This window comes from Poromitra crassiceps (assembly GCF_964638095.1).
Source record: "Poromitra crassiceps genome assembly, chromosome: 12".
Taxonomy (NCBI): domain Eukaryota; kingdom Metazoa; phylum Chordata; class Actinopteri; order Beryciformes; family Melamphaidae; genus Poromitra; species Poromitra crassiceps.
The window spans coordinates 14,695,467-14,716,477 of NC_139632.1; the positions used below are offsets into that span (position 1 = coordinate 14,695,467).

Sequence of the window (21,011 nt, forward strand, 5' to 3'; positions counted from 1 at the left end):
GACACAGGCGACGTGAGGTGACGCACCGACACAGGCGACTGAGGTGACGCACCGACACAGGCGACTGAGGTGACGCACCGGCACAGGCGACGTGAGGTGACGCACCGACACAGGCGACGTGAGGTGACGCACCGACACAGGCGACGTGAGGTGACGCACCGACACAGGCGACTGAGGTGACGCACCGACACAGGCGACTGAGGTGACGCACCGACACAGGCGACGTGAGGTGACGCACCGACACAGGCGACGTGAGGTGACTCACCCACACAGGCGACGTGAGGTGACGCACCGACACAGGCGACGTGAGGTGACGCACCGACACAGGCGACGTGAGGTGACTCACCGACACAGGCGACGTGAGGTGACGCACCGACACAGGCGACGTGAGGTGACGCACCGACACAGGCGACGTGAGGTGACGCACCGACACAGGCGACGTGAGGTGACGCACCGACACAGGCGACGTGAGGTGACGCACCGACACAGGCGAGGTGAGGTGACGCACCGACACAGGCGACGTGAGGTGACGCACCGACACAGGCGACGTGAGGTGACGCACCGACACAGGCGAGGTGAGGTGACGCACCGACACAGGCGACGTGAGGTGACGCACCGACACAGGCGACGTGAGGTGACGCACCGACACAGGCGAGGTGAGGTGACGCACCGACACAGGCGACGTGAGGTGACGCACCGACACAGGCGAGGTGAGGTGACGCACCGACACAGGCGACGTGAGGTGACGCACCGACACAGGCGACGTGAGGTGACGCACCGACACAGGCGACGTGAGGTGACGCACCGACACAGGCGACGTGAGGTGACTCACCGACACAGGCGACAACGTGAGGTGACGCACCGACACAGGCGACGTGAGGTGACGCACCGACACAGGCGACGTGAGGTGACGCACCGACACAGGCGACGTGAGGTGACGCACCGACACAGGCGACGTGAGGTGACGCACCGACACAGGCGACGTGAGGTGACGCACCGACACAGGCGACGTGAGGTGACGCACCGACACAGGCGACGGGAGGTGACGCACCGACACAGGCGACGGGAGGTGACGCACCGAGTCACCGACACAGGCGATGTTAACAATTCAACATCTAAACCAGAAGACAGCGCTGTAACTGTTATTACTTTCATTTATATCCAAGGAATATTTCCTGCAGTGTGGTGAGTGAGCGGAAGGCAAACAACAGATGCGATGTTGTTTGCAGTATTCATGCCTTAAATTGCCCCCCGAGGGACTAATAATGTTTTTTTCTTAATTGAATTTAATTGTTTTTTGTTTGTTTGTTTTGTTACGGGGAAGAGGTTGAGAGTAAACCTGTTTTGAGTGAGAAGACGAGACAGAAAGGTGGATTTGAGACATCAAGAGCACAACAGGAGGGCGTCTCTGGGTGATGTCTGTGTGGGGGGGGTGCATCACGACAGCCAAAGCACACACTATATAAAGCCACAGGCACAGCCTTGAGGCTATGCTGCAGTGAAGCTAACAAATTCAGCTACATTCACGTGAAATTCCCCCTGAGAGCCGCCATCACACACAGCTCCAAAAAGTGGAGTGGACTGGCCCTTTAAGACGTCTGCTCCCAAAATAGAGCCCATCTATCAGACTCAGAGCCAGCCGGCAGCCAGGCAGACACTCCTACACAAGGACACTCTCGTTAGCATCTCTCTCTCTCTCTCTCTCTCTCTCTCTCTCTCTCTCTCTCTCTCTCTCTCTCTCTCTCTCTCTCTCTCTCTCTCTCTCTCTCTCTCTCTCTCTCTCTCTCTCTCTCTCTCTCTCTCTCTCTCTCTCTCTCTCGCTCTCTCATTAACTGTGAGAAAGCGTCTACGCCTGCTGGCCTCATAGGTTATCGATCACCTGCTCGATTCATCGTGTTAAAATATTCATCAGTACAAAACTGAACTGCTTTAGCACCTGCTGTACTTCCTATCTGCTTTGTCTTGTCTGGATTTTTCATTTGAAAGGGATAAGCAGAGAGAGAGAGCGCATCTTTTAATTACAGCATCCAATGCACAGATATAGTGTAAGTGTATGTGTCGTGTCTGTATAGCTGCAGCTCTTTTCCAACACCAGTCTCTGGATGGGCTTTGAGAAAACAAGAATAGAAAACAAGAGAACAGAGAAGCTGTGTTTCCTCTTGATATCGGGAACTTTATCTCCACCACTCTGTCATTGTGTTTCCGTCTGCCCATTCTGCCCAACACCGTAAATCTTTCGCCTTCTCTAACCCTCTTCTCTGTTGTCCACTCACTGTATCTAAGGGAACAGACAGACGTGACCGAGACGTGAACAGCCCCTCGACAGAGACGGACAGATGAAGAGACGGCGCTGCCTTACCTGCACTTCGCTGGTCCGCTGCTGGATGGCCTCCTCCCTTTCTTTGATCTCCTGCTCCACTGTGCTCTTCTCCCTGGGGGTCCAGCACAACAGACAGGAGTATTTAGTCAACGAGGACAGAGAGGGCAGCCCCAGGGTTCCCAGCCCACCCAGCCCCGGCCAACCTCCTCCACCTTGCCCCTCCACCTCCACCTCCTCTCTCTGGGCCACCATGATCCTGGCCTGAAAACACACCACACAGACAGCCGGGCAGACGCCTGCAGCTACAGCGGAAAGCAAGTGTGAGATGTGAGCTGGAGAGTCTGTGTGTGTGTGTGTGCTTCCAGGAGAGTGTGTGGATGTACGGTGCTGTACGCGTGATGAGGGTGTGTGTGTGTGAGAGGATGAGAGAGGGGAGAGGAGGAGTGAGAAGCAGATGGCTGCCTTGAGGGAAGGAGGGAGGAGGATGAGCCAACCTACAACATCTCTCATTTATTTCGTCCACCAGCCCATTATCTCTACCTCTCCCCTTCCTGTCTGCAGCCCAGACAGTGAGTCACGCGGGGGGAAAGGGGTCACGTGGGATTAACATGGGCAAAATGTCCGACAGATTTACATTAGCTAACAAGCTAAGCTACTGACGTTATCGGATATTTGGGAACATTAAAATATGAATCATACAAACATTCAATGGTCATGATTCAAGTGTTACAGGACCCTTTCTCATAAACATGAGCCTTACTTTTTGAAAATAAATGTTCTGAGAGTTTAGCTTCATCTGTAGTCGTGGAGCCCGAGCCGAGCACATGCGGTAGGGCGAGCCGACGTGGTAGGGCGAGTAGATCCGGTACTCACACAGGCAGCATATCGCCGCGTAAGTTGCATAAACATCACAATCTTGTGATCCATTTCAATGAGGACAAGCATGCCCAGTTTCCCAGTTACACCACTGAAAATGCCCCAAGTCACAGCCTACAGGACATCACTCAATTAAATCAGTCGCTCGCTCTTTCTTCACCCCCCCCCCTCCTTCCCGAACGTAACGCATCTGTCTCATCTCTGTCGTTTCACTGCAATGTTGCACGGAGATGTAATGTAGGTAACGTTAATTGTTACTTTCAAAAAGTAACAGCGGCAGTTAATCTGTATTTCACACTGATGATGGTTAAATTAGCAATTAATCTGCGGTTCACATGCGTGCCGAACCGTGGGGGCTGATCACGGATTATCCGTGATCCGTTGCATCCTTAACCCTAACCTACCCACATCCCCCAGCTACTCCCCCTACCCACCCCTAGAACCCCGGACTCCAGTGGTGTAGTCTACCTTTTTTCAGAGGGTATACTGACTCTGACTCTGGGGGGGGGGGCTGCGTGGTTTCGGCCGGAAGTGGGCGGAGATTTGACCCATTTTTTGTTGTTGTTGTTCCTCCCCAAATTTACAGAATAGCTTCAGCAAGTGTCTGGCTTCTTCTCCTGAAGATTTGTTTACCGACGGGGAGAAAGCCCCACGTGGTAGCCACCCGTCAATCTCTCTCTCTCTGCTCAACGCTGTAACACAATTTTATTTTGAAATTCAGTTGACTTTGCCATTTCCCACGGATATTGTCGCGTTTTTCTTTCATGGCTTGACAGAAAAAGTCTGCCTTTACGCGCCTAGTCGGCTTGAAAATAGAACTCACGTAAAAATCGACGCAGCTCAGGCGAGGCGCGGGTACACGGAAGGTTCACGTTGAGGCGCCCTGTGTACACAGCCTCATTGAGTAAAAAGGACGCCTATTTAAAAGCGTGGGTAAAGGCAAGGCTTGGGTGCTGTGTGTGAACATAGGGTAACACACAGAGCGCACAGGGTGAATTTTATGAATGGAAATTGAAAACGATACGTATCATAGCGCATTTCCCAGTGCGCATACGCAAATCTGAGTCATTTCGCAGTGTGTATACGGCGTATACCTGTGTATCACGTAGACAACACCACTGCCGGACTCCCTACGACCTTCCTAGCTACGGCCCCTTTGACCTAGCCCCGTCCCCTTTCCTTAACATGCCCCCTTCCACCACACAGATACACACTAGGGCTGTCACTTTTTCCCAAAATAAAATTCGAACGAACTTTAATTGCCCGAAATTCGTTCGAATATATTCGAAGTTTTTTGGTTAATTAAAAATTTTTTTTTTTTTTTTTTTTTTTTTTTCAGTCCAGCAGCCTGTTGCACCAGCTGAACGTAAGTTCTGTCTTAAGTTAGGGTGTAAAGTCCACACTAACTGCTACGTTCAAACTAGTTAGTTTGACACTAAAGTTGTGTCTTTGTTTGGTTGCACCATGGAGACGTAAGGTACATCTTAACTAGTAGACCCTAAAGTCCATACTAACCAAAATAGTGTCGCAGACAATGATGTGTACAGTATCTGTGACCAATCAGTGAAAAGCACGGTGGAAACGGTGTTTATTTACGGTTGTTTAAGTGGAGTGAAAACAGGACATGTTGCCCACCGCAAATTAGTGCTTTCATATTTCATCAACACTAATCAAATGAGAACGTTATTGAGTAACGTTCGTTTAGGTTCATATTACTGTTAACGTTTATCTGTGAGCTCTTCATCAGTATTGTAGGCTATACCACCATCCTGCCTCACTAAATTGTTGCAGTTATTTTAATTTGTATGCAGTGCTGCAGCTTGTGGGAAACAAAAGCGTGAGTCATAAATATCAAAGGGTGTAATTTATCACGGAGAGCGCGTTGCGGACGCAAAACAACGATGCGCCACGGTGCCAAGTTGCAATCCGTGCCAACTGCTATTTTACGGAGGACTTTACACCTAGTAAGACGTAGGTGTAAATTTTAAGTTCTAACTTATGCCTACGTTGTAACTATTTCACTTGGTGCAACCCAAATATTTTTAGTAGTGCGTAAACTCGGACTTAGTGAGACTTTACGTTCAAACTAGCTTACGTTTCAACTTACGCACAGCTGGTGCAACCCACTGCAGGCCACCGGGCATCAGCCCGACGTGTTAGCTTGGACGCTCACAGTCACAACACTGCCTCACAAACTTGGCTGCATCCAACTCGCGACAACTTTTCAGACCCTGGAGACAATCTTTCTCAGAAGAGACTAACGCGACAAATCTGGAGACTTTTTCTGACATGGGATTAACATTACCAGCAAGCAGCAGTTGGTTAATTTTGGTTCATAAAAAAAATAATAATAATAAAAAAAAAAATCGAACATTCAAATTACATTTCGAAAACGAACCCCTTCCCCCACATTCGAAGTTGCATTCGAATTTCGAATGAAAAGTGACAGCCCTAATACACACCTAGCCACTCCCCCCACCCACGCCTCAAATTCAGACTCTCTAAGACCTTCCTATCCCTAGCTCCAGCCCCCTTTCCCTAACCCCACCCCCCTCCCTTGACCCGACCCGGATTGGACCCACTCCAAAATGTCATGGGGTCTTCCGTGGCCCATGATGATACACCCTTCCACCAAGTTTCATGAAAATCAGGACCAGTAGTTTTTCCGTAATCCTGCTAACAAAGGGACAAAAACAGACCGAAACAAACGAACAAACGGCACAGAAAACATAACCTCATTGGCAGAGGTAAAAACAAACAAACAATGACCTAAATACACAACATACTATCATAGGTGCTATGTATGTATGTATGTATGTACGGGGTAAATTATTTCTGTAAAACAATAAATAACACGACAATCCTATTACCGTATTAAAGAAAAAGCAAAAGAAAACCTTCAGTTCCTAACAGCAGATCCAACAATCCTCACCATACTGTACATCCTGAGCTTTTCCTGAGTTAAGGCATGACTAATAGATCAATCCTATTATCGAAAAACAAGTTCTCTCAATTGGCCTAGCGGTGTGCAAATACAGCTCAAATGATAATCCCGTTGATCAAGACATTCGCGAGACAAGTAGATGATGATATACATGATCTATAAATGACATGCTGAGTGGGGGAAAAGTGGTGAAACAGGAGAACCAGTAACAGCTCAGCCTCTGTTTAGATAAGAGGACGAGGGGTAAAAGAAAACCCAATAGACATCAAGGTTAGCCTCTTCACAAAGCACTTTACTACCCCTTGAAGTGTCAGCCAAAAATAACACTGTAAAAGCTTCAAATCCATTCTCTATATTTGTATTCTGTCCTCTCCGCTCACATCAAAACACCTCACTCCCTCGGTAGCGGTTACATCTTCCCAACAGCAACTCAAGCGCAGCATAACTGTCAATCTCTTCTTACCCTTCATCATCATCACCATCATCATCAGTATTAACAACAGAGGGCTGGTGGAACATTTTGAAGCAGCCACAAACACGAATCATCTTGGCAAGTTCTTCTTCCCCTCGATCTGCTTCCCGTCACCACCTCGAATCTCTCTCTCTTTACAAATCTCTCTTTACCAATCATTCTTACTTCTCCTTTCTACCGCGAACAGCTGTCTCCTACCTGAGGGGTGCGTGGCTGTGTGTGTACTGAGACATCTATGATTCCATTTACACCTGGCGTTAACATGCGTTTTCTGCAATCTGATTGCAATCTGATTGCAGAAATGGGTGTCCTCTCAATCTGCATAAAGTTGCTGTATCCAGATTGAGAGGACACATTGCATTTACACTTGTGTTCAATGTGTACACAATGCATCCCTGACCACCTCCGGAGGTGGTTTGGCCGATCAGATTGCAATCCTTCTTCAATGCATTTTGGGGGTGTTTACACCTGGCATTTCAAGTGATAAAACACAATCTGATTGCAATCTGATCACAGAAAACGCATGTTAGCGCCAGGTGTAAATGGCCTCTATGTGTGTGTGTGTGTGTGTGTGTGTGTGTGTGTGTGTGTGTGTGTGTGTGTGTGTGTGTGTGGCTGGCTGGCTGTGTGTGTGGTGGGGGTTGGTAGTGCTACTTCCTAAATTTTTTACTATTCAAGATTCAAAGGCTTTATTTGTCATATGCAGAAAGAAATAAACAAGTTATCAATGCAGCAAGATTCCTAGCTCGTTGTCTCTAGCAGGTAGAGTCTACCTGGTGCCATCAATTAAAAATACCCTAGAAAAGCTGAATTTTTATTTATTACATTAGGAAAGCCACAACAGTGCAAAGATAGCCTGGCTCCAGACATTTGAAGTCCCGCCCACTGCACAGTTGTGGAGTGGGCTGTTCTAGAAGATGGAAACGAGTTCACGAGTTGACAATTCAGTCCGAATATCAGGCTAGCGCAAAGAGGCATCATCCCTCCAAGTTTCCTCAAAATCAGACCAGCAGTCACCCCAGATACAAAAAGAAGCTTCAGAGCATTATTAAGTTTCATACTTGAAGATATTCTTTATATTGTTTGACAATTATCCAGTCGAATCAACTAATCAACCAGCTCCATCTTCACCTCCACATCACAGTCACAGAGCAGCCAGATCAACTGGGCTCTCCAGCCATCTGCTCTCTTTGACACCCTGCAGCAACAACAACCGAGGGGCAGGTGTGCCTTCTTCTGCTGAAATGTGTGGGTGAGAAACCAGAGTGTGAGATACAGATCGTGTGCACGTGATCATCTTCCACCTCTACATGGTTTGCACTCATCTTTGTTGAGTCAACTTTAAACACGTTCCTCCGATGTGGTTCACAAACACCACCAGCCGTTCTTTAACTGTGGACAGCAGCTAGCTACTTGTATTAGTGTGTCAGTGAGTCAGTAGAGTCAGTCAGTCTGTCCGTCCAAAGAATGTCTAAAAATCGGACTGCACATACAGTATAGAGCCTCCAAACAAATACATGTTGGTAGGACTGTCTGACTGTTGAAGCCAGCAAGCGTAGATTAGATTGGTTATGTTATGCTATCTGACATCAATTTAAACAATAGCATTTCCCCACCGACACACTCAGAAAAAAGTTAGAACGAAATTAATCCTTTTTCTTTGACCAAATTGACTAACGCTGCAAAGGCCTAAATAACAGATCATTCAATTCAATTCAATTCAATTCAATTCAAAAAACTTTATTAGTCCCTCGGGGGGGCAGTGCATATTAGACTTGGTCAGAAAAAGTTAAAAGTCAGAAAAGGTCAAAGTGCATATTTAGTCTATATAAACGGACCATTCCTTGTACCGTGGCTGCTCACCAGTCAAATGGCCTGTGGGATGAAACCAAACTTCCCTTTGTTTGTTTTACAAGCAGGCTGTCTGAAGCACTTTCCTGGTGGCATTAGGTCAAAGCAGACATGAAGGACATGTGTTGATTCATTTATTATCTTATGTGCTTTCTTAAGCACGTGTGCACTATTAAACTGTACTAGGGATCTTTGTGTTTTGCCACACACAAAAAAAGATTTGACCCATTCATGAACATGAACATGAACAACATTAGTGACTGGACAATCAAACCAAGAACAGGCCAACTTTAGCGCTTACTGTACATTGCCCCAACAAGGTAACCTGCACCAGTCTGCACACAGCTTATTATGAGTTGTGTGCTTGTTTTTGTTTTTGAACAGATTTAGTTTTGCTTACCTTTGTAGGTCGACGATCTCGTTGCTGAGAGAGTCCAGCTCCTTGATGGCAGAGAAGTCAGCTGCTAGGTTGGCCGCGTTAGTCTGGAGACCCAGCAAGGAAGAGGATAATTTAGCGGTGGATGTAAATTCACTATTACGGCCAAACACCATAACAATGATGAAACCTCATCTTGACTAAGAATTATCTTTCATCACAGATGAATCTAGACTAGACTGGATCAAAACGTATTTTGTCGAACTACAAAGAACCTCAAAATGACTACAGAGTGTATGACACAACGCACATCCTGATATCGCCGTGTTGGTATCGTTCCCGGACCGTCATTTTTCCCTAGTATGGGCCGGGATGACCACGCACCCGAACTCATTTGATTGAACGCCGCAACTGATTCTTCCTGAAAACGTGCGGCATAGGGTTTTCTCATATAACCACGACCAGAACCAAACCCTAAACAAATTGTTGTACTTGCCTAAACCTAATGTCTAACCCTAATGTTTTATAAAAATGTGTGTGGTTTGACCGGGAATCGAACCCCAGTCCTAGATTGGAAGGCAAGCACCTTACCCGTTAAGACACAGGACCAGACAATCGTCGCCAAAAAACTAATTCTGAAGGAATGGAAGTCATCCTCTTCACCCTCTTTCCAACTGTGGTTGACGGATATGACCTCTGTTATACGGATGGAGAGACTGAGATTTATGAGGACCAATTCACTCACAAAGTTTTCGCCCATTTGGGACCTGTTTTTGGCCTACCTAGATGAGGTTGGGGGAAGTGGGTGACTCGCCTGGCTGGTTCATGATCCCCCTGTGTGAGACCCCAGGCATAATGTCTTTCACGAGCACATAAGCACCTTATGCGGCTGGTAATCATGTAATATTGAATGTTGATCTTATGTATGTTTGTTTTCTTTTTTGTCTTGTTTTTTTTCTTTTCCTGTGTCTGAGCGTGTTTGTTTGCCCTCTAATTGTTCTAAAAATTTAAAATAAAATATTGGGGGGAAAAAGACACAGGACCGAGCACACCCTGAGCTGCACTTTTTTCACAACCTAACCTTAATCTTAAACAAAAAAAATTACTTGGCGCATGTTTTCAGGAAGAAGCAGTTGCGGCGACCAATCAAATGAGTTTGGGGCGTGGTTATCCCGGCCCATACTAGGGAAAAATGATGGTCCGGGAACGATACCAACAACACGGTGATGTCAGGACGTCCATGACACAATACATTCATAGCAAAGCACAAACAAATGAATGGCGACAGACAGTGCTACATTGATGGCGTTCACAAAAACTACAGACAGCCACTGATGGAGACACAAAGGGCAAGAATGGAGCTATAGGAGGAGTGATAGTAATACTGGGAGAATACTAGTAATAAGGTCCTACACAAGCTCTAGGTCCAAAGGTTTCTTTCTAGTACTTCTATTGTGCTTGATTTAATTTTTTTGTATTATGTCAAGCAGGTGCAGACTGCAACTGCCTCCATTCTGCTGTACTTGAAATAAATAAATTAAATCAAAATAAACTCAAACCTTTGACAGAAACAAAAGTCACATCTACAGCCAAGATATGGTGCAGTGGATGCATCTCAAAACACTATGAATGGCATCGTCTCCTGTTGTCTCCTTTCCTCATCAGTATTTGAATGAACATTACTGAAGTGGGCATGGGAAAATGCAAAGTATTTTTTTATTTAGATTTGGCAGAAAAACTGGATGAACACAAGTCAAATAGAAATATGAAGTTAGATGAAATCAATACGAGTTACAGTAGAAGAGAGGATGAGGAAAGGCAGCCTGTTTGCGCTTGAGATGCATCCGACTCTTGCTAGCTAGCTGCTAGCAGACTCACTCGGCAGAGTCTCCATAGACGGAAATCCCAACATGTAAAGTGGACAAAGCATAATATGCAGAGTAGACACAGAAGGAAAATAAGCAGAGGAACAGCCGCAAGCTAAAGGAAAAAATCCAAACACACAACAGAAGAGGGGGGGGAATCAATTTGTATTTTTCACATGTTTAATGTTGACCAAAACTGATGTACTAATATCTGTCAGCAATGCACCAAAATCAAGATCACACAGAGGGATCATGCCAATTTGGCATATATATATATGTATATATATATATATATATATATATATATATATATACCGTATATATATATATATTATATAGTGCACGATTGAGCAATCGAGACACACTTCTACTTCAGCACCATTATCAGCATCACTGTGGTTGTATTTATAAATTATTGGGATTTCATTGTTCACTTTTATTATTACTAAAATAATGACTCTGTTGACTGTTGTTCCTGATTTTTGTATCCCATTTTTATCCCCCATTAGTGCTAATTTTTTTTAATTTATTTATCCTGGTTGCTGCTCCACCCTCTGCCGATCTGGGGAGAGCCAAAAACTGGCTCCATGCTTCCTCCGAGACATGGGCAGTTAGCCAGCCGCTTCTTTTCACCTGACAGGGGAAGCTTCACCGATCACCGGTAGGACATAGCACGTGGGAGGATCACGCTATTCCAATGAGTTCCCCTCCCTCTGAACAGGCGCCCTTAACGACCAGAGGAGGCACCACTTCAGCGACCAGGATATTGCATGTTTTGGTGAAGGGGTTCCTATATGAAGGAAGCCCCCGGGAGGCACGGGGAAGACATGCAAACTCCACACAGAAAGGCCCTTTTGACGACCCCACCCGGGCGTTGGGCACTCGAGGACATGCGGACGGGCACGCATTCCTTCAGCGTTCCAAGTGGGAATCGAACCCAGGACCTTCGAGCTGTGAGGCGACAGCGCTTACCACTGCACCACCGTACCCCCCACTCTGTTGTTCTATTGATCGTCATGGCCATAATGATTGGTGGACTTCAGGTACAGGTGCTCAGACTGTGACTCACCAGTTTGATGTTGAGTCTGTCGGAGGGCGGGATCATCTCGGGGGAGAGGCTCTGCGGGGGGTCCAGGCCTTTTGTCAGCTTGTGGTTGATCAGATGGAGCGCCAGGGCAAACTGCTCTCGGGTCAGTTTTCCAATATCTCCAATATCACAAAGCTCCCTGACACACACACACACACACACACACACACACACACACACACACACACACACACACACACACACACACACACACACACACACACACACACACACACAGAGCATGACATAGTAATGATTGACACCTCAGGCAAAGACTATTTCTGTTACGTTGGTTATGGAAGCCAATACACACACAGACAACAGGACAAAAGGACAGAGGGTAATCAGCCATGCGGAGATGAAATCCATGTGATGTGAGGATCCGCTGATAGATTGGGTTGTCCTCGTTGGTTTGTGTCGGTATGTGCTATGATGCTGCGAAAAGCTGTCGATATGGCTCTGCACCAAAGCCACAGAGGATTGTGCATTTACAGCTAAAACAATACTATACTGATACTATACTATTATGATCATTAATAATCAGGACCATTGAGGGACACATTTGTTTTTATGGATTTTTCCTTTTTGCATCTTAAATCAAGATTCATTTTCAACTTGCCCATTGCTCCAGTTCTAAGTATGAAACGTTCTATTCTAGAGGGTTTCAAGGTGGGAGGCGGGCCACCCAGGGGGGCTCCAAGCAGTTCAGGGGAGGCTCAGTGAAAAAATATTACATTAGTTATTTGTTATCAAAAGGAGATCACATAGAATAGCCTAAATGTGTGTGATTTGGTTAAAGAGATAGTTTGAGGGAAATTGACAGTTTTTCCAACTGTCAGAAACTAATAAATGCCATCAGACAGACATTGATTTATGTATTTGGTGTAGTCTGAAGTATGTCAAACAGCAATATCAGGCTAGCTTGGCTCAATTGTTGAGTGTCTATGGGATCAAATGACATAATCATGATCCAATAGGCATCCAGGAATTGATGGAGGGGGGCTCCTTATTCCAAGCTGGGGGAGGCCCACAGTCTCAGACTTTGAAAAGCCTTGTTCTATTCTATGAATTGTGCAAACTAAAAACACACAATATGTGATTTTAAAAGATCAACTGTGTCCCTCATGCCACCAATACATATTCCTGTAAACGCATTGCTTCTGATTCTTGAGACAAAACTTTAAAATAAATCTCCACAGGGTGTGTGACAGACAAAATTACAGAACGCCTCAAATGCAGGCGACTGACGGGGAACTTTGCCGGCTTACCAGATGCGTGCCAGCGTGGCAGAGGGCAGCCCCGTCTTGAGGAAGATGTCTCTGACCTCGGGGCCGGACACCAGGCCGTCCATGTCACCGTCCGTCTTGCTGAACAGCTCATCGTACTTGGCTTTGTCTGCTGGGGACACCACCCACTGGACAGCAGAAACACACGGTAACTATGAGCAAAGGCTAACTTTCTGCCTTCTGCTGAATATAGTTAAAATTTACGAGAGCCTACACTGACGACAAAACAGTAATTTCAACCTCAGAATTCACTTACCTTCACATTCTCTCTCATCTCATTCTTTGGAAAAACACACTGAAAAAGCCAATGTGACTTCATTTTGAGCATTGCTCGTCTCGTTTTCAAATGTTAAAGATAAATTCTATAAGGTTCTGAAAGATCCAACAGCTTCTCATGTACTTCGGCACCAGGGATGATGGGCTCTGGTACTCACAGGGGCGGCGGCTGGCGTCGGGGCAGGAGCGGGGGCCGGTTTAGGAGGGTGGGGCATGGTTTTGGCCCCGGAGTGGGCGGAGTGGGCGGAGCGGGCCTCTTTGGCGGAGGGGGGCGAGGGCAACAAGGGCATCACGGGAGGCGCAGAGGGTTTTTTCCTCTTGGAGGGCGGAACCAGGGGAGGTGGCAGAGACATGGGGACAGGCTCCCCCTCCAGAGCTCTGTAGACCAGATACATGGCCTGGGGACAGGGCAAAAATCAATGATGAAATGGCTGTTACCAATAACCCATATCATGGTTTATTGATCCTTCGCACTTGAAACAAGTCTAGAATTCTAATTTTCTATTGTTACATACACATGCGCACACACACACACACATTTTGGTGTAAAATCATGGACAAGTTATAAACACTAACTTATAAGTTATAAATGAACACTTCAGAGTTCAATTCTGTAATATATCAAGGGAAATAGTATACAGATTTGATGGCAGATTATATTTATAATGTATGGTGGTTTCTGCCTGGTATCCCATTTCTTACCACAGCAAATTCATCTCTGTCCAACATTCCATCTCTGTCGAGGTCACTGAGCTCCCACACCTTCAACACACAAACACTTTTTGTTTAGCACACATCAATAGAAACTAATGGGCTTCAACATGTGTTGGTGAAATCCCTCGCTAACTAGCAAGCTCTCACTTCCTCGCTGCGTTCATGTTCTAGATCAGTGCCTTTAAATTTCACTTCTCTTTTTTCATTTACTGCAATCTGTTGTTTTCCACATATGTGTATTTGGTTGTCCTTGCTTTTATGAAATGTTTCAGCTCTATAGCCCTGTTTTTATGTTTCCTTTATATGTACTGTAATTTATGTTGATTGTAACCTGGCTTGTAATTGCTGCCTTCTTGGCCAGATCACATTTGCAAAAGAGATCTTGTATCTCAAATGTCTTATCTGGTTAAATAAAGGTTAAATAAAAAGGTTTTGCTGTCATTTAGATTCTGTTACAAATATAATCCCGTTATCCAATGCAGCCATCTTTGCTTGTCCTGTTGATTTCTCATTTGTCTTTCGTTTGTTTTGAGGTGAAGTGTGTTTTTAATAAGGCCTTTTGAGTTTTTTGGCCACCTGTACAAATCTGTAACTATTCTCTTCTTGCTGCGTTTTTATTGTATTTTTGTCTCACTTTGTTTTCATCTCTTTGCCTCTGTATGTTTTCTCATGATGTAACTACACTAAAAGCTGTCATCTGTCTGCCTCCTCAGTGTGGGGTCATACCCTGCCCAGGACGTCCACTGGCAGCTTGGAGTTGAGTAGGACGGGCTTGACCTTCTCTCCTGTTAATATCCCTCCCACCGGAGCCAGACTGTCAAAGATGGCGTCAAACTTCATCTTCTCCTCAGCCTGGGGGGGGAAAAAGGATCAGCTTGTCTTTATCATGAAGCAGCTTCTGTAAAAGACTGTTCTAGTAAAGGACAAACTATGCATTAAGTTTTTCATCATTGTATAAATGTGCTACTGAAAAGTTTGGGAGGTAGGAGAGAAATTGAGAACCATGATCTGTGAAAATAATTGAAAATAACCATTAATATTTTGCATGGTAAGTTTCCCTTTCAACATTTTCTAGACAGCATTGTCAGTACCGAATCTCTCCCAGCTAGAGAATCAGTTATGAGCATGGTCCGCCATCTTGGAAGAGCTAGCTACAGCAAAGCACTAGGACAAACTTGATAGCTTGTTCTCAGGTAGTCTCTCCCCAGACTCAAATATTATGTTGAATCGCTGCGCTCCGCATACTATATAAATGAGTCTGTGCCACTTCACAGCCACTGCTGGTTGTTAACTGAAATTGAATGAGTGACAGGTTGTAGCACCGATGAGAGAGCGGTTCGAAAAATGGGCTGCGCCTCCCGTGTCGTCTGATCGCAAAGTCCTTACTGATTGGGGAGGACTGAATCCGTCAATGGCATATGACTGGCCAAGTGAACGGTTCCCTCCCATAACCAGCTGGCTGAGGGAAAGTGTCCCAGACCCAGAGAGAGCTCTGCAGCATGCAGTAACATAGTGTATCAGCGTAAGAACTCTCATGGGTCTGGCGTTGAGACTAGTTCTCAGGTGACGTCACGTCAAGAGACGCTTCTCTTCATTGTATATGGATCATATGTATCCTATTATGTTTTGCAATCTTCTGGCGATACCTGCAGCGTGGAGCAGCATCCAACACTCTTTCATCCACTCTTTCCTCCATTCTCCATAGTAGCTCGTGGAGGGCTGCCCTCCAGCGCTGTTTTCCACGTCATCGGAATCACATGGTTGCAAACAAGTTATAGGCTACTGCATGTGGTTTTCTATTTAACAGGACGTGCAGGATGCGTTTACTTGTTAAATACCACATACACATTTTTTAAGAATGAACTCAATCTACATGTGTAAAACAGGCAGTTGGTCTCTAAATGTGTTAATTAAAAAATATATATATTACACAGTATATCAAAATATATAAATAAAAAACAAAAACATTAAAATACTCCAAACCACCACATAGGCTAATATCAGTCGGTCTCAGAAATTAGGCAAGATAAGCACCCTAAAACTGACAATACATGACTTGATTTTTACAAAGTGCAATATTATTTAATAATATTATTATATTATTGTATGTATGGCGGGGGGAGTGTAGGAGGTGAAATCTCAAAGTTGTACCCTGAACACAACCTCCTTAACACACACGTATTCACAGTCTCTCCCTTGGTTCGCCCCTTTGCTTTTTTCTTTCTCCCCGCCCGTCTTTGTCCAAGTGGTATTGCCGTAGCTAGCTTGTGCATGTGCAAACCGATTCTCTAACTGGGACAGACTTGGTACCGAGTACTGACAAGCATCAACTTATGTTTAGGAGTGGATGCTACTGATGACATGACACTACTGACATGACACTAACACAGAGAGGTCTGTGCTGTATAATAACAGGAAAGCTCGTGATTGTGATTGCCTCACCTTGACAACCCAGGGAATGTCAACGGCCACTCCTCCTGGTAACTGCGGGCTGCTTGTGTCATGCTAGAATTACAACAATTAGTTAACCTTGTGTTTCATCAGGTTAGTAAGCTACACTTTGTTATTCTCAGGTGTGAATTCACAGTAAAAAGTTACGTGTGAGCATTGGGCCTTTATGAAGCCCTGTGTTAAATCAAGTTGAAAAACAATGACAAGCAAAAGAAACACCATTCATTGTCCCAATACCGGCACTTCTGAGTATGTCTGGGGGGGAAACTTTGAATGAACAACCGCGGCATTTATAGATAGGATATTGAAAGGATGTAGAGAAATGTACAAGAGCAGAGACAAAGTAAACTTACAAACTTGGGGGGAGGAACGGCCAGATGGAGGTTCTTGAGCGCCACCTCCAGGCCATTCTGAGCACAGCCCACCAACCGCAACGCTATGAAGAATTGCTGAGGGGAGCAGAGGTATGGCAAGTGACTTCAGCCTACTGATTACACACACTAAAACCAATGCCTCTAAAACACACAAATCTGTTATGTAGTAAATCCACAATGTATTTGTACCTGTTTGTTGAGGCACCCTTTACGCTCAGAGTCTGCCAAATCCCAGACCTACAGAGACATATGCGTTTTACATTGACAACATTTTACATGACTCTCTAGTCTAGTGACTAACTTTACTGCATGAGGTCATATTTGCTCATTAACAAGAATAGTGACAGCCGATGTGTGCGTTGCGCTGACCTTCCCCAGCACCAGGTCAGCCAAACCCGACCTCTTTAGGAACAGAGCCGCATCTGCGGCCGCCACTCGCCCACTGCCAGTCGGATCAACCTGCACGCCGCGCGCACACACACACACACACACACACACACACACACACACACACACACACACACACACACACACACACACACACACACACACACACACACACACACACACACAGTTGATGTACTGACCCAGTGGTCATAATTAAAAGGGAAAAAGGGAGATTTTGAGTGCTAGAAACTAGCAATGACAACGCCTTGCACCGGGCACAAAATAGGGCCCCAAGTGAAGAAGTGTGAGAATTGCTGTGCTGCGGGCGAGGTACTGGGTCTACACACTAACCACAACAACAACTTAGTCATCTTTCATTAGGCTACCGGCTAGCTCCTCTGACAGGTTTGGCAAAGAGAAACATGATTTATTCATGGAGCAGCTTCTCTCATTGGACACAGAGACTAGATCTGAGAGATGAGAGATCACTGTTCACTGTTACAACACTGTTACAACACTGTTCACTGTTACAACAGTGTTCACTGTTACAACACTGATCTGAGAGATGAGAGATCACTGTTCACTGTTACAACACTGTTCACTGTTACAACACTGTTCACTGTTACAACACTGATCTGAGAGATGAGAGATCACTGTTCACTGTTACAACACTGTTACAACACTGATCTGAGAGATGAGAGATCACTGTTCACTGTTACAACACTGTTCACTGTTACAACACTGATCTGAGAGATGAGAGATCACTGTTCACTGTTACAACACTGCTGTGGATTCACACAGACGATGCTATGCAGCATCTCTCTGAATTTCAGTATCTCTCTCTGCAGCCATCTTTCATTCATATATCATATTCTAGGTTTTTAGCTGGATTCTCTAATCCAGAGCTATTTACAGTACCATGAACAGCAGAATAAAATAAGATTACTTTACTTTACGTTACTTGTAAAGATTATAATTCCTAGATCTCCAACATTACAAGCAAGCAATAGGAAGGGCGGGGTTCAAGAGTCAAAGTCACAGCATTCAGACTGTAGATCAGGGATACTCAACTTGCTTTGCCCGGGGGCCACTTTACCTAAATGACAGGAGGCCAGGGGCCAGATAATAAACAAACATTAATATTCATTTTTCTGTAGAGGATTGTAGGTCTTTGGGTCATCAGCCAGAGTTTAGTCTGACAATTGTGCGCACACAGGATAGTTAGGATAATTTAGTTAAGTCAAGGCCGGATTAACCATAGGGCAACCGGGGCAGGTGCCCCGGGGCCCTCGGGGTGAAGGGGCCCTCCAATTATTATTATTATTTTTTTTTTTTGGTCGGGCTCATGTTGGGCTCCACAGAACTATGACACAAATCTAAGACCAATCAGGACAAAATAAAATGTGTTTCCAAGAAGATTAAGTCTGATGATTTAGTCTCATTGGATGCCTGTGGGCAAGTGGTGACCAGGGGCGCGGGAAGTGGGGGTGCTTGTGGTGCTGCGGCACCCTCTGCTGTTTTGTATTGGAAATGTAATGTCAATTATTTTTTCATCATTGTAAAGCCACAGCACAGTGAAGAGGATATTAATGTGAAGATTAGCCTCTTCCTTTTGCTCTCAGAGTGCATCAGATTCATGCATTTTACTTTAAAATGTACAAAATTTCTTTGTCCAGGGGGGGCACAGCCCCCTCTAGAAACCCCCCAGTCAGACTAATATCTTCATCCTGCTGGTGCTACCTCTTTGCAAAGCCTAGAATCGCCTATGAGTGAGTGAGAAACTGAATCTCAGAAACAGAATAATAACATAACAGTATAATACTAATGTTAATTTAAGATGAGATATTCCTCTAAATATGGCAAAAAAACATCCAAACATCCGGACGATGGATAGGGGGGCCCCTGGGAGCTTCAGTGCCCCGGGGCCCCTGGGGGTGTTAATCTGGCTCTGAGTTAAGTACATATAAGCGCTTGGGCGGCGAGCAGGTCGGCTATATTTGACAATTTAGCACGACCTCAGTCAAACTTTATTTAACGTTTGTTTTCATTGTGAATTAGACAATGGTCAGGGGGCCACTCTGCACCCTATCGCGGGCGTATCTGGCCCGCAAGTTGATTATCACTGCTGCAGATGATGATGATGTATGATAGTAGTACTTTTTTTTAATGGAAATTACAAGTTAAATTCACTGATTATACAATTACTGGTATATACAGTACACACTATCCATGCAATGTGTAAGAAGTAATGTTTCTGAAAAGATAGCAATGTTATCTGAATAAATTAATCATGTGGTAGTATAGAGATATTTTTGCCTACCTGCCGATAGTATTTGTCATAGATGGGATTTCCACTGGAGAGCTGTTGAGGAAGACACAGTTTACTGAATCATAATGTATCAATACAATGGGAAACTATAACAGAAGCACGTGTCTCTGTCTGGATGGTCACATTTAGGCCTCGGAATAAGAATGAACAAATCGCTAAACTAAAACCCCTACATTTGTTGTTCAGATACAACATTGAACTTAATCCCGGGCCTGCTCCTGCTCCTGCTCCACATGCTTTGTAACTTGTACAGATCCAGTCTACAAGCTCAAATGATCAACAAGTGTTTGTTTGACTGCTGGCCAGGCGTGTCCTTCACTGTGCCAGCTAGGCAGCTGCCAAAAGACAACAGGATGATCCGTTACAGATGGGGGAGGCACAGGCACAGACTTCAGGGAAATATCAGCACTATTTCTCGTCATTGTGTTCATAACAGTGACTCAAACCGCTGCTTGTTGTCAAATTGCCCTGTAATTGTCCCCGGGTAAATACGAACACAGTGGCTTTGATAGCTGCTCTTACAAAAAGAAAACCAAAGCCAAACATGTTTGTGGTGCAAAAGAGCTCAGCCATAAGACCTGTCTGACTGTAGGAACAGCTGGAGCCAGCAGTCTACTTTCCCCCACAACACAGACAGCTTATGGCGGCGAGCCTGCAGATCTGGGGACGTAGGCCGAGGCAAAGCCATAACCAGCATTATCATGAGTAATTCCACTCATGATTGTATGAGAGAGGCACTCCTAGCCCATGTTTCCCAGCAGTGAGTGACATTCAAGTTCCCATATTCTCCGACTAACGTTGTGTTGCACATCCGCCTCGTATGAGTCAGGTTACAGAAGGCTCCTCTGCTGATTTGCAAGTTGACGGACCATGACTCAAACGCTTCCTCCCTCCTCATGATATAGGCTTCACTTCCTGAGGCTCTTGACGGTCAGCGAACAGAGCTACAGCGGGGTGTCCCTCCACAGACAACAATCTATTTCGCCTCATGTCATTTCCTCCCCCCCCCCCCCCCCCATTTCCTCTTTTAATGCAATTGATGGTCTGCACAGGAAAACAATCTGCATTTCATTCCTCATATAACTAACTAGCACGATCATTTTCTGTTCATATGTTGTGTTTGCTGCTATTATGCTTTCAAATAGATGGGTGCAGATCAGCAGGAAAGTAAAGGAAGCTAATCGTGTGTATTGTGATTCAACTGGGGAGTGGCCATTTTTAACCAGTGGGTAAAAGGCTTTCTTTCTGGAGGCACTCTTGCTTGTTGTGCAAACACACACACGCACGCACGCACGCACACACACACACACACACACGCACGCGCACGCACACACACACACACACACACACACACACACACACACACACACACACACACACACACACAAATCGCCTCCACTGTA

The 21,011-nt window shown here is 45.4% G+C and overlaps 1 protein-coding gene across 1 annotated transcript in view; it reads right to left on the reverse strand.

The window, feature by feature from the left end:
• eps15 (epidermal growth factor receptor pathway substrate 15) overlaps positions 1–21,011 on the reverse strand; it is a gene marked incomplete at its 5' end in the record, with an annotated part of 31,845 nt that overhangs the window by 9,086 nt on the left and 1,748 nt on the right. The window contains 12 exon segments of the mRNA XM_083648081.1: positions 2,360–2,432; positions 8,864–8,946; positions 11,774–11,930; positions 13,060–13,205; positions 13,512–13,751; positions 14,056–14,115; positions 14,794–14,919; positions 16,510–16,572; positions 16,872–16,967; positions 17,082–17,129; positions 17,262–17,351; positions 19,600–19,641. Of these exon segments, the coding sequence (XP_083504207.1) occupies positions 2,360–2,432; positions 8,864–8,946; positions 11,774–11,930; positions 13,060–13,205; positions 13,512–13,751; positions 14,056–14,115; positions 14,794–14,919; positions 16,510–16,572; positions 16,872–16,967; positions 17,082–17,129; positions 17,262–17,351; positions 19,600–19,641 (1,224 nt within the window).